Raw genomic sequence first — 13,742 nt, forward strand, 5'->3', positions numbered from 1 at the left:
GTAAACCCCCAGTATATTTTAACTATTTCCAAATAATTGCACTTGATGCTTCAAAATTAATGCATCTAACAAACATCTGACATTTTATGTAGAAATCATGCTCGTAGCATTAAGTTCCTCTTCCATCTCTTGGTAAAGATATACAAAAACTATCAAGAGAAACTGCAACAATACTGTGTTTCTTTCTCATGTGCCAGGGGAAACACTGAATATAAAATTTGCTTCACCACAAGGAGTTGACATATCTCAAAAAAACGCTATCTGACACCACCCGAAAGAGAAGCCAACATATGAAAAATATACCTAAGCTACTAGAGATAGAGCATTGAAGGAATGCTTGGGCCTCAGCTATATCTCTGCAGGGTAAACAAAGCAGGTAACATTCTTTTGGCCAGAGTTGATTTACGTGTTTAACTTCTCCTGTGTCCCTAAAGTACCTTGTGAGATACTATAAAAAGAGATGAAATCTGTATAATTTATCCAAACATCAGAGAAACACAAACTGGCGAGTCAATCTGACTTAAGATTATCCAGTTTATCTTGACCTTTTGAGCAGTGCAAATCACCCTGAGAGGAGGAAACTTGATTCTCTGATTTTCTATAACTAAACAGTTTACCTAGATCCAAAGCATTTGGCATAGTCCAGATAGCAGTGTCTCTCTCTGTGCTTTGTACTTCCAGTGAATCAAGCTACTAATAGAGTTCCCTTAATCTTAGCTTTGGCATGAATTCCCTGTTATACCAGTTGCAAAACACTACCACATTTATTCATTAATTTATCACAGAGAGAAGTGGACAATCAATCGAGAATAATTCACAGGCCTCCTGGTAAAAATTCTGCAATCATGCACAATTGAATAAGCTCACGACAAAAGGAATTGATTAAAAAAAGAGGTTTATGAAATCCTTGAAAGTACAGTACAATTACTGACAGCATTGTTAGCATAATAATTCCTGGATAAATTTACAAGTAAAGATTCACACTATTGAACTCTTTGCAAGAGTTTCTCCACCATGATTTTTTGCTGAACCCCACTCAAGTATTCTGCATTCATAATAGCATTTGAAACAAGAATAACTGTCGAATGAGATGGAGCATTCACCTGAAATTGAATCAAAAGAACACAAGCTGTTAAATGACACTAATTATTTTAACCCCAAATTGAAAAAAACATTAAAATGTAGTTTTCTTACCCAAACTCGACCATTTAATCCAACTGCTATTTCAAACGATAGACCTTTTCCTAGGGCTTCAAGAACTGGACAGGTAGGCTTGCTTAATAACCTGTAGTAAAGATAACACCAATTACATGTCATCTCCAACATGCATCCTCCCAAGCCTCTCTGAAGGAAAAAGGCACAAATTCGAAGGCCCGCAAACCAGGTGATAAACATATTCTTATCAATAGTGTTGTGCTACTAAATACAAGAACAGCATGAATTCTGGCATAAATTAACTTTGCTGTACCTTGTCCATCTATGATCTCATCTTTTATTTCTACTAGCAAAATCTTACAAGTCTCTATTCAGAGTATTGAACTGGTAAGTTGAAGCAGTTACATGCTTTCTGATTTGTAATAAAAACTAATAAATTTCATGTCAAATCAACCAAGTAAAGACGCCAATCTACAAATGGTAAAATGATCAAGGAATTTTAAAGCTATCAATGAGAACTTACGCTCGTGCCAGTCCAGATGAACATTCAAACATATAGCCACCAATTAAAGAGCCAAATTCTGAAGCTTTACCACTGGCTGTGTCAGAGACAACAACAAAACACCATCAACATTAATCGGCCTAAACAATATTAAAAATATTAACCTTATTAATTTCCACAAGGAAATAGGTCAAAACACAGAATTAAGCAGACCATTTTTTGTTTCAATCCATTTATATTACATTTCCTTCAAACCAATTAAACAAACAAGAAAAATGATGTTGCAAGACAATACTGGGAATCAATTCGCATGTAGTTCCTCTAGGGAGTCAATTCATATGTAGTTTCCCTGTAACTCAATAAATGGCCAACTAGAATCTGGATGTGATGAACCCACCTGTAACCCTGCACTGAATAGAGGCTGTAGATCCAAAATGCTTTGTTTCTCAAACTTAACTATCAGAATTTGATAAACTAAAAGCATCACAGGTAAATTAAACCCCAAGTATCAAACATATTAGAAACAAAGAAAATCACACTGTGAAAGTTCAAAGAACATAATATATATTGAATGGTCATTACATTTGATATATATATATATATATATCAAACGTAATGACCATTCAATTTATATTTATACAAACACCATCTACCATTGTAATGATCATATTATGATATATTTCTGTGCATTCTAATGTACAAATATATAGATATATAGATATATATATATATATATATATATCGCTGGGGTGCAATATCTTGTATCAGAGCTTTGATTGATCCATGGTCTCTGCTGTGTAGGAAGACAAAACTGTCCTTCACCACCCCACGACACCAAAACCCTTTTCCCAGTGGCCATCTTGGACCATCGAGGCTCTGAACATACACCATGTACTCAGAACTTCATAAATTACCCCCAAACATCGTGGAAACACTTTCGAAGCAATCCAAAAGCTAACACACCCTCTTTACAAGGGAAGTGTTTACATTAACACTTGTCTGCAATTCCACCAAAACTACTATTTACAAATCTATACCTGCTACAGTCCCAAGATCAACCATCATCTCCTATAAAGAACCTATCGCCCATGTTATCCCAACATCTTGATCCTCCAGAGAATCCTAACAACCTGTTTTCCTCGCCCTTCCTATAGAGGATTTCAAAGTCAAAAACTTGGATTTTGCTTACCCATTTTTTTGTTCTTATGATTTAAAAAAAATTCAAGCTATTGTTGTTTGTTTTGACCAAAATTTGGTGCCAAGGAGAAATTGTTTCCATTTTACACAGGCATGAATGACTACCAACATTTTGTTGTCATATGTAGACTTTGTTTGCTCACTCGAGTTTAATCGTTAACTTTCAAAGGCAATGCAGTGATTTTTTTGCATAAACACGACTCCTATCCCTACTCTGGATGCATAACATTTGAAAACAAATGATTTCATGAAGTCTAGGGTAGTTAAAACAGAATTACAAGTCACTAGTGTCTTCATCCTCTTAAAAAAATCTTTCACTGCATCATTTCATCTTAAGCCACCTTTTTTCAGTCATGTTGTTAATGGAAAAACAATTTCGCAGTTTTTTACAAAACTTTTGTAGTAACATGTAAGACCTAAAAACCCTCGTAGCAATGTGATAGTTTATAAGTATGCAAATTAGTAAACACCATAATCTTCTTTGGGTCTGCCTTGATTCCTGTTGTTGATACAATGTGACACAGAAATTCTCTCTCCTCTTCCAAAACTACTTTTTGATTTGTTTGCATAGAGTTCATTTTCTTCTAATAGTTTCAAGAATGTCTCTGCATGCTTGACGTGCAAGCTCCAACTTTTCTTGTAAACTACTATATCATCAAACAACACAAGTACAAACTTCCACAAGTATGGATGAAATAAGTCATTCATCACTACATTGAAAGTAGCTGAGGCATTGAATAGTCAGAAAGGCATGACACAGAATTCAAATAGGCCTTCATTGGTACAAAGAGTAGTTTGGGGAATCTCTCCTTCTCGATTCTTATCTGGGAATAGCCTGATTTCAGATCAAGTTTAGAAAGATACATAGCACTTTGGATCTTGTCCAGTAGTTCATCCACAAATGAAATGGGAAAGTTAACAGCAATTGTGTTTAATGCTCTATAGTCGATACAATGTCTATAGGAATTGTTACCCACAATTTTGGTTGGGTACTAAAATCTTTAACAGTGAATGCCAATCTAAGTAAGGATAAAGTTGAACAAAGTTTCAAAAATGGCTAGCGCAGGAAAATTAATTGGTGCAAGTTTGAATGCAAAGGTTTACTTGTATAGTTCTAATCCAAACCTTCTCAAAAGATTCCAAGAGATACCTATGCCAGGGGATTATCTTGTTGGACACAGTTTTGTAGGTTGCTTAAGAAATGGTATGTGGTTGAAGGGCCTTTGAAGGTTGGATGCTGCACCAACACCTCTTATTTCCCTTCATTTGTGAAAAAGGGTCAATTTTGAGGGCCTAGGTCCCTTATCTTTATACAAATGACATGAATGCCCCTAAAATATTTTAAATTAGATTAATTAATTAAACAAGAGAGCCTTTTGTCCCTCCATAGGTTAGAATAGGGGGTTTTAGTCTAAAAATTAATATTTTAATGTCAGGGAAGTTGAGCATCTCCTCTATAAATATAGGTGCACTTCCTCATTTGGCATGGTGAATTTCAAGGAGAAATCCCTTAGGAGGTCTGAAATTTCTGCAATTATTAAGCTAGTTATTTGCCACTAGCTTGTTTGGATCTAGTCATTACCCCAAGGAAACCCTAGAAATTCTTTCATTCCCTGGCTCCATATGCCCCCCCCCCCCCCCTCCTGCCCCCGTATATATATAGTGACGACCTAAGGCACTAACATTAGATCCCCCATCACCCATTTTTCTTTATAATCTTTAAAATTGTTTTGTTGGGGTTTTCTCTCCAAGACCATCTGGTAATTCCATGATTCTTTGTGTTTGGGGACTTACTTGAGACTTTATTGGTTGATATTAACCTTTAGATTGACCCATAGGAACTTCTAAGCAAAAATCTTGGAACTACCAAGCCCTAGCATAGCTATCTCAAGGAGAACCCCTCTTAAGGTGGAGGAGAGCTAACCAAAACCAAGAAGAGGGTTAGTGAGGTGATAGTGAGCCCCTCTAAGGGGTAATGGGTTTCGCACTTGATTTTTCAGAATTTATCTCAAGAAGTGCGCAATTATGTTGTAACAAGAACCACCCTTCTTTCTCACGAGTATGATCAGAGTTGAATACAGAATATTCCTTCAAGTTATAACACCACAATCCAATAATTCTTCGACCAAGTGTTCAATTTATGTTCTTTGTCTATAGGACTACCTGTAATATTTGTTGAAATTTGGCAGCTCAAGGAGAAATTCCCTCCTTTGGGAAGCCTTCCTCATCCGGAGAAGACCCTAGTAGCCCTTGGAAGAATTTAATTTGGTCAAGGAAAAATATTATTTTTAATATGAAACCAACATGTGCACAAAAGTACAAGTCGACCTGAGCAAGGAAAAGCCACCTCATCAACCTCATATAAATAAACATCGTGTCACATCACTTGGAGGCATCATCACACATGCACGAAAGAGAGAGAAGGGAATTTGTTGACTAGTGTTGACTTGGAAATTTTGACTTGGGTTGACTGAATTCTTGGATTGTTTGGGAATTCGAGTTGACTACTAATTTGACCGAGTTTATCTGGGCATTTTGTCCTGCGTTGACTTCAAGTTTTGGGCTAGGACTTCTGCAGGCCAACACCTTGACTTTGACCAAATTCTGTGGGAGAATTGTTGATTGTTTTGACTAGATTTGACTAAGCCTGGAAGGCTGAGTTGACTATTGCTTTGACCAAATTCTTTAGAGGTTGATTTGACCGTTGATTGTTGACTAGTTAGGGCTTCTCTTGTTGTTGTTGACTTTGACCAAAATTGACATATTTGACTTTGAACCAGATTTGTCTGCATTATTCAATTTGAATTGGATATTGGATAGTTGACTTGGTTAGTCAAGGGCTTGACTCTTCGATTCATTGTGGATGTACTTGAACATCGTACCTCTCTATTGAACATTTGATGACAATTTAATAAAAGAAGAATTTGGAAAGGGTTTTCTCCCTTGTGGGGTTTTTCTCTGGTCTTTGACCAAATCTTGTGTCTCTATTGTTCTTGGTTGTCCTCTATTGTGCATTGGTTTACTGTTCTATCGAGAATTGCTTACTATTGTTGTAAGATTGAATTTTAGTGGATATTGATTGCTAATTGAAGAAGAATTGTAATAAGCGATTGTGTTAAGCATAGAACACTAGAAAATTAATAATATTTTCCTCTAACTAGGGCTGATCTAGCGATCAATTCTATTATATGAGCTCTAGATAACTCTAGGGGAAGATAACAAAGTAGGGTGTTGAAAAATGGTACTATATTTCCCAAGAAATTTATATAGTCCTTTCGGATCATATATTTCATTAGAAGCTCCCTCAATTGAATAACAATAAAGATAAAATTGGGCTCCTTTCTTAATCACTTTCTCCATTATATTGGATGAGACTATTTGGGGGCAATGGGGTTGTAATGCGCTCTTGATTCCGTGAAACTTGTATTTTTCTCATTTTCAAAAAACCTTAAGAATTTTTTTTGTAAATTTAAACCCACCATATTAACTATTACCAACTATTGGGCTCCTATTACTCTGTGTACTCCTTCGATTGCCATGGCATACAACTGAGACCTTAATCGATAATCATTGACAAATAATTCTGCATTATGACCTTTCACATAACAACAAAGTAGCTTTGTTCCTGCGACTTGAAAGTCAAAGGTAGTGTTACCCACCAAAATGGGTAGCCCCTTGGGAGAAAACTTTTCTCCTACATTTGGTAGTCAGTGGGATAGATAGCCAACCAGCAGGCCTTAACAACCACTATTTGACGATGATATGCTATGTGTCTATGCATGAACCATGTGCCCTTCACCATCCAACATCAACACTTGGATGAAGGTGGGCTACCATTGAAAAGGTATTTTCATCATTTTGCAATCGAGTGTTTGTACTTTGATCTTATGCAAACTACCACTGTCTCTAACTACCATTACACTTACCTTCTTAATGTAACCAAAACCTTAAGAGTTTGGGGTTGGCAATTACCCACCACCATGGCAATAAAGTGTTAGGATAATACCTTGATTGTTAGATTTTCTAGAGTTCTTGGATTCTTCATGTCAATCTTCTAAATTAAGCATTAGATGGAGATAAATCACTTACTTCTATTCGGAATACTAAGGGAGGGGGGGGGAATCAGTATTTCCTTCAATTGTTATTTTATGCCAGTTTAGATTTTTATCTCAAAATAAACCATAACATAAGAGATAGAACATAAAATAATTTTATTAATCAAAATGGAGAGGACTCCAATCCTTTTGTACAAGAAATCAGACTCCAACATGTACAACAATATCTATGATTTTTTCAAGACTCCAAACTTTAACAGACCCAAGCTCCTACTTGGTCAACTTGAGGACCCCAATCCTCTTCAACAATCTCAGCTTCAAAACAACTTGCTAGAAAAACAATAATTTCAAGACTTACTTTAATAGGTTCCAACACTTCTCCAATGCTTTACAAGAGTGTCTTCAGCCATCTTCAATATTCCAAGGATGCCTTCAATTGTGTTTCCAAAACAGTCTTCAGCCTTCAATACTGCTCCATGCTGCTATTGAAGTCTTCAAAGGTATTACATCAATACTGCTCCATGCTGCTTCACTATGTCTTCAACAGTGTTCCAAGAATGGCTTCAATAGTGCTCCATATGCTGCTACACCAAGTCTTCAACAATGCTTCATATGCTGCTACACCAGGTCTTCAAAATACTTCTATAAGATGCTTCAGATGATCTTCAAATTTCAGCTTGAACTCTACTTCAAAAGGATGTCAAAATCTGCTCTCAAAGACTCTGTAAGTTTGGCTTCAAGATCTCTTCAATCAGCTCCAATAGAACTTCTATGAGTGCTCCAAAAGATCATCAAAAGGACTCCAATGAATGCTCCAATAGGTCATCAAGAGAACTCCAACATACTTCAACCAAAGCTTCAACAAATGCTTTATAGATATCTTCAATGGTTCCAACAAGCCTTCAAGGATGACCTTAAAAATGCTCCCAAGAATATCTTCAAACTAAACCAAGCATACCTTCAAAAGTCTGCTTAAAAGACAAGGTGTTCCATCAATTATCTACCTGTCCAAATGTCAAGCAGTGTCACAGGTATAGGCTGTAATTATGTGTTATTTCAGGGCCGAAACAGAGGTCTGGTCATGCTTCACAGAGGCCGAAAGTAAGGTCTCTAACAGCTTTCCACAGAGGCCGAAACTCAGGTCTATAACAGACCTTACAGAAGGCCGAGACTGAGGCCTTTAGAGGGGCTGAAACTCAGGTCTATCTTGGCTTCAGGGCTGAGCACAGAGGGCCAAAAACTCAGACATAGATCAAACCTTGAAAGAGTATAACCACCATATAAAAGTATCAACTCTGCTCCAAACGAACCACAGAAAATATCAAATCTGCTCCAAATGAACCACAGAAAAAGGTATAATCAAAAAACTAGAACAATACTCCTTCATCTAGCCATCTTGAACAACTCCTAGTTCACAAGTTGTGAACTCCTTGTCTCAAATCCGAACTCTTTTATGCTTGCTTGACCAAGTGGATGGGTTAAATGGAGGAGCATAGCTCCTATTTGAAAAGACATATTTTGGGGGTGCTCATTGTTGAAATTTGGTACCGGAGGACAGGTGGTTCCCTTAGGCTTTGATCTTTGGCCTAGGGAAAAGTGTCCAAAAGAATTTAATTTTTCTCCTAAAGTGACTTTATAATTTTATAAAGTTAAATCTAATTTAAAAGTGACTTTAAGTGATAAAGTTATTAAGTCTAATTTTAAAGTGACTTTTATAAAGTCAATGAAAAATTAGAAAGGAAAAGTGACTTTGGAAATAAATGACTAAGTGGGTCTTTATTAAAGTGGAGTGAATTAAAAAATAGAAAGTGAGATTTAAATGAGCATTTAATCTCAACCATTGATCTAAATCTATTTCAGCCATTGGATTTAGAGATCACCCAAAAGTCACTTGGAGTTATATTAAAGGAGGAAAAGGAGGAAAAGGTCATTCATTCTTTCATGAGCAGATTGGGAGAAGGAGAGCAAGAGAGCAAGAGAGATTTCTGAGCAGGGAGGAGAAGGAGACAGCAGCTTGGCACACATTCCAAGGCAGCAGTTGAGCAGATTTGTACAGCTGATTCAGCACATAGTGAAAGGCAGATTTTTGCACAAAAATCGAGGAGCAGTTTGCTGATTTTTCTGCACACAAAACGGAGGCCGTACAGCGTTTATTGCTGTCCTGTTTGCTGTAATTTCCAGATTGCTGTGAGGCACGGGAAAGGAGATAAGTTGTAAATTTGCTTGCTGATTTTTTGCTGAATAATTCTCACTGTAAAAAGGCAATTTTCAGAAATAAAGAAGAGCTCTCAAACTGGTTTTCCCCAAGAGTTGTAGGGGGTTTTTCCAGGGTCAAGTTGACCAAAAATATCAGTGTTTTAATGTGTTTTAATGGCTGTTTTTGATTGCTGATTTTTAATTCTGCAATTTCCAGCATTCTGAAAATTTTCCAGAATTTGTGTTTTCAGCAATATTTATTTTTTTCAGTCTGTTAAATGTATGGTTATGGGAATGGGCATTTAACTACATGGGAGAAATAAGGAGAAACTGAAAACCGGGGTGGGAAAACAGAAATTTCTACATGGTATCAGAGCTTGAGTGCTGAAGGGCAGTTTGGGACAGCAAAAGGAAAAATTACAGTTGCTGATTTTTCACTCAGAAAATTCCAGCAAGCTGATTTTTTCATAAACAGCAGTTTTATCTTTACTACAGCAGTGCTATTTTTCAGTTTTAGGACAGCAGGATGTCATTGGGATTGAGGGTGGAGGATAGGCTGGATGGGCATATAAATTACAGCGTTTGGAAGGAGAGAATGCAGAGTATCTTTGAGGAGGCAGAAGTCTGGGATATCATGGTGCATACAGCACAGAACCCTGTTGTTGTGCCCACTGATGTTACTCAGTTGGCTGAGTATAAAAAGAAGAACAATAAGGGTAAGAGGCTGATTCTAGACGGAATCAAAGACCATTGCATTCCTCATGTGAGAGGAAAGAGCAATGCCCATGAGATGTGGACAGCATTGTCCAATCTCTACCAGAGTACCAATGAGAACCGGAAGATGGTCCTGAAGGAGAAGCTGAAGAACATTAAGATGGGTAATGATAGTGCAGCTGGATATCTCACAAAGATTACCAATGTGAGAGATGAGTTGGCAGCGATTGGAGAGGCCATTCCATCCACTGAGTTGGTGCGTATTGCAGTGAATGGCCTCCCCCGTTCATGGTTGAACTTTGCTGATGGGGTTTGTGCACGTGAGACCCTTCCCACATGGGAGAGGTTTTGGGATGATTGTATTCAGACAGAGATCAGGAAAGGACAGCTTGGGGCAGCCAAGCCAGTTGAGCAGGATGAGGACGTAGCACTGGTGGCAGGAGGCAAGAAAGGCAAAGGGAAGAAGCAGGCTTCCACAAGCGGTGGTGGAGGCAAAGGCAAAGGTAAAGGTAAACAGGGGAACACACAGAAGGACTATTCCAAGGTGAAGTGTTGGAATTGTCAGAAGATGGGACACTATGCAGTTGTGTGTCCGGAGAAGAAGAAGAAGAAGGGGAAGAACCAGGATGTGGCAGCTTCAGCTGAGATTGAGGACTTTGCGGGTCGTTTTGACCGGGAGTTTGCGTTCACTACATGTGAGTCCTCTAGTGCAGGATCACCTGCCACACAGGTTCAGAGGGAGCATGCTTTTCCCTCGATTAGCGGAGCATCTTCAGGTATCTGGTATGTGGACAGTGGGGCTTCACGTCACATGACAGGAGTCCGTGAGTACTTCTCAGAGCTTTCAGAGAGTGGCACTGATATTGAGGTAGTACTCGGTGATGACAGAGTTGTTAGAGCAGTCGGGGTGGGGACAGTGACATTTCAGAGGGAGTCCAAACCTCCCTTGAAGGTGTCAGAGGTTCTTTATGTGCCAGGGATGAGGAAGAACCTCATATCCGTCTCAGCTTTGGAGGACAGAGGATATGAGGTACTGTTCAGGGGAGGACAGGTGTTGATGTATCCCAGGGACACTCCAGCTGATTCAGCTAGAGTGATAGGTGTACGCCATGCAAAGGTGTACAAGTTTGCATTCCAACCCCTTTTGGCATTGAGCAGTAGTACCGACAGCAGAGCTAGCAGTTCTGAGCTGTGTGAGATTTGGCACCGCAGGATGGGACATATGTATCATGGAGCCTTGAGGACATTGCGGGAGATCACTACAGGTGTGCCAGATTTCAGTACTGATCACTTTGATACTTGCAGAGGTTGTGCGATGGGCAAATTTGCCAAATCCCCTTTTCCCAGCAGTGACAGCAGAGCGACGGGGATACTTGATTTGATTCATTCCGATGTGAGCGGTCGGATGTCTCATGTTTCCTTGAGTGGATATGAGTACTATGTTTTATTCATTGATGATCACTCCAGGAGGACCTGGATTTATTTTTTGAAGACCAAGAGTGAGGTCTTCAAGCGGTTTCAGGAGTTCAGAGCTCTTGTGGAGACTCAGACAGGTCGAAAGATCAAGTCCTTGAGGTCGGACAATGGAGGAGAGTACACCCTTGGAGAGTTTGTTGACTATTGTGCGGAGGCAGGCATTAGGAGGGAGTTCACTGTTCCTTACAACCCCCAGCAGAACGGGGTTGCGGAGAGGAAGAACAGATCCATCATAGAGGCTGCCAAAGCCATGTTACATGATCAGGGGTTGCCATTGTTCTTGTGGGCAGAGGCCTGCAACACAGCTGTTTACTTGCAGAACAGGAGTCCGCATCGTGCCTTGGGGCACATGACTCCGGAGGAGGCTTTCTCTGGGAAGAAGCCTGATCTTGGTCATCTTCATATCTTTGGATGCATTACATACTCCTATATACCCAAGGAGAAGAGGACCAAACTAGAGCCCACCGCAGAGAAGGGTATCTTTGTGGGCTACAGTGAGACCTCAAAGGCCTTTCGGATTTACATTCCTGCACAGAGGAGAGTTGTTGTCAGACGGGATGTGAAGTTCGAGGAGGACAGGGCCTTTAGGAGGTCACGGGAGTTAGAGTATCTGGATCAGCCAGACCCTCAGCAGCAGTTGAGTCAGTCGCAGGGATCCAGTGGGCAGGGATCAGGAGGATCCGGAGGTACATCTATGAGGATGTCAGGTCCGTCAGTGAGCAGTGGCTCATCGAGCCAGAGGGGTGGTGCTCCGGGCAGCATGCAGAGCAGTTCACAGAGCAGTTCACTAGGGAGTCCACTGATGGACAGTTCACACGGTACCTCAGCTTCTACAGGTTCAGGTGCAGGCAGGAGGACAGCAGACAGACAGTCAGGAGTTCAGGCTACTGATGATGATGAGGAGGAGGAGTTTCATTCTCCGGTGGGAGAAGTGCGCTCAGGGAAGAGGAAGCCCAAGTGGCTTCAGGACACCTTGAGAGATGCCACATCTGTTGCTGAGCCGAAGAGGCCGGTCAGAGAGAGTAGACCACCTGAGAGGTTTTGTAGCTATATGGCGATGGTTACCAGCATCCTTGACTCTGAGCCTTCTAGCTATGAGGAGGCAGCTAGCCAGCAGGTCTGGAGAGAGGCCATGCAGGAGGAGTATTCTTCTATCATGAAGAATGATGTTTGGGAGGTGGTGCCGAGGCCTGAGGGCAAATCCGTGGTTACTTCCAGATGGCTTTACAAGGTAAAGCATGCTGCAGATGGCAGCATTGAGAAATTCAAAGCGAGGTTTGTGGCTAGAGGGTTCTCCCAGGTAGAGGGAGTTGATTATGAGGAGACCTTCGCTCCCGTGGCTCGATATACTTCGATCCGCTCCATTATATCGATAGCAGCAGAGATGGGTTGGAAGATCCACCAGATGGATGTGAAGACCGCATTTCTCAATGGCTTCATACAGGAGGAGGTGTACATTGAGCAGCCACAGGGCTTTGAGGTGCATGGGAAGGAGTCCCATGTGTGCAGATTGAAGAAGGCCCTTTATGGCCTGAAGCAAGCTCCCAGAGCTTGGTACTCCAGGATAGATGCATACTTGCAGGGGATGGGTTTCACAAAGAGTGAGGCAGATCCGAACCTTTACTTTATTGTGATTGGTGAGGAGCCTCTCATTCTGGTGCTGTATGTGGATGACTTGATCATTACAGGTGCAGAGAGACTCATAGAGCACTGCAAGAGAGATCTTGCGGCGGAGTTTGAGATGAAGGACATCGGCTTGATGCATTACTTTTTGGGTTTGGAGGTGTGGCAGGAGGAGGGGCATTTCTTCCTGGGGCAGGGGAAGTATATTGTGGACATCCTTAGCAGATTCCACATGGAGGATTGTAGACCCATGTCGACACCGATGATCACCAACTGGAAGAAGCTTCATGCTTCGGATTCCGAGTTGGTGGATCCCACATTGTACAGGCAGCTGATTGGTTCCTTGATGTATTTGGTCAACACTAGACCAGATATCTGTTTTGCAGTCAACACGATGAGTCAGTTTATGTGTGAGCCTAGGAAGGTTCACTGGGTGGCTGCAAAACACATTTTGCGGTACTTGCAGGGGACAGTGGATTATGGTCTGGACTACAGGCAGGGAGATGGAGTGAGATTGGCAGGATACACTGATTCTGATTGGGCAGGTTGTGCTTCTGATAGGAAGAGCACTTCAGGGTGTTGTTTTGGGTTGGGTTCAGCAGTAGTGTCATGGTTCAGCCGGAAGCAGCAGTCAGTAGCACTGAGTTCAGCGGAAGCAGAGTATATGGCAGCCAGTCTAGCTAGTTGTGAGGCCATCTGGCTTCGCAAGATGTTGTTTGGCTTATTTGGTCAGCCGTTGAGACCTTCAGTGATTTACTGTGATAATCAGAGTTGCATTAAACTCACGGAGAATCCAGTATTTCATGACAGGTCAAAGCATATCG

General features: G+C 40.6%; 1 protein-coding gene across 1 annotated transcript in view; it reads right to left on the bottom strand.

The window, feature by feature from the left end:
* Nucleotides 1–805: 805 nt before the first annotated feature.
* The window catches only part of LOC149213449 (uncharacterized), a 213,770-nt gene continuing 200,833 nt past the window's right edge, over nt 806–13,742 (bottom strand). The window contains exons 7-9 of the mRNA XM_089392004.1: nt 1,679–1,754; nt 1,195–1,285; nt 806–1,103 (exon numbers count right to left, since the gene is read on the bottom strand). Coding sequence (XP_089248130.1) covers nt 984–1,103; nt 1,195–1,285; nt 1,679–1,754 — 287 coding nt within the window. The 3' untranslated portion in view covers nt 806–983. The remainder of the gene's footprint in view (nt 1,104–1,194; nt 1,286–1,678; nt 1,755–13,742) is intronic.

This window comes from Pinus tabuliformis, chromosome 1_1 (genome assembly GCF_031772625.1).
Source record: "Pinus tabuliformis cultivar Carrire ecotype Pingquan chromosome 1_1, CPIR1, whole genome shotgun sequence".
NCBI lineage: Eukaryota > Viridiplantae > Streptophyta > Pinopsida > Pinales > Pinaceae > Pinus > Pinus tabuliformis.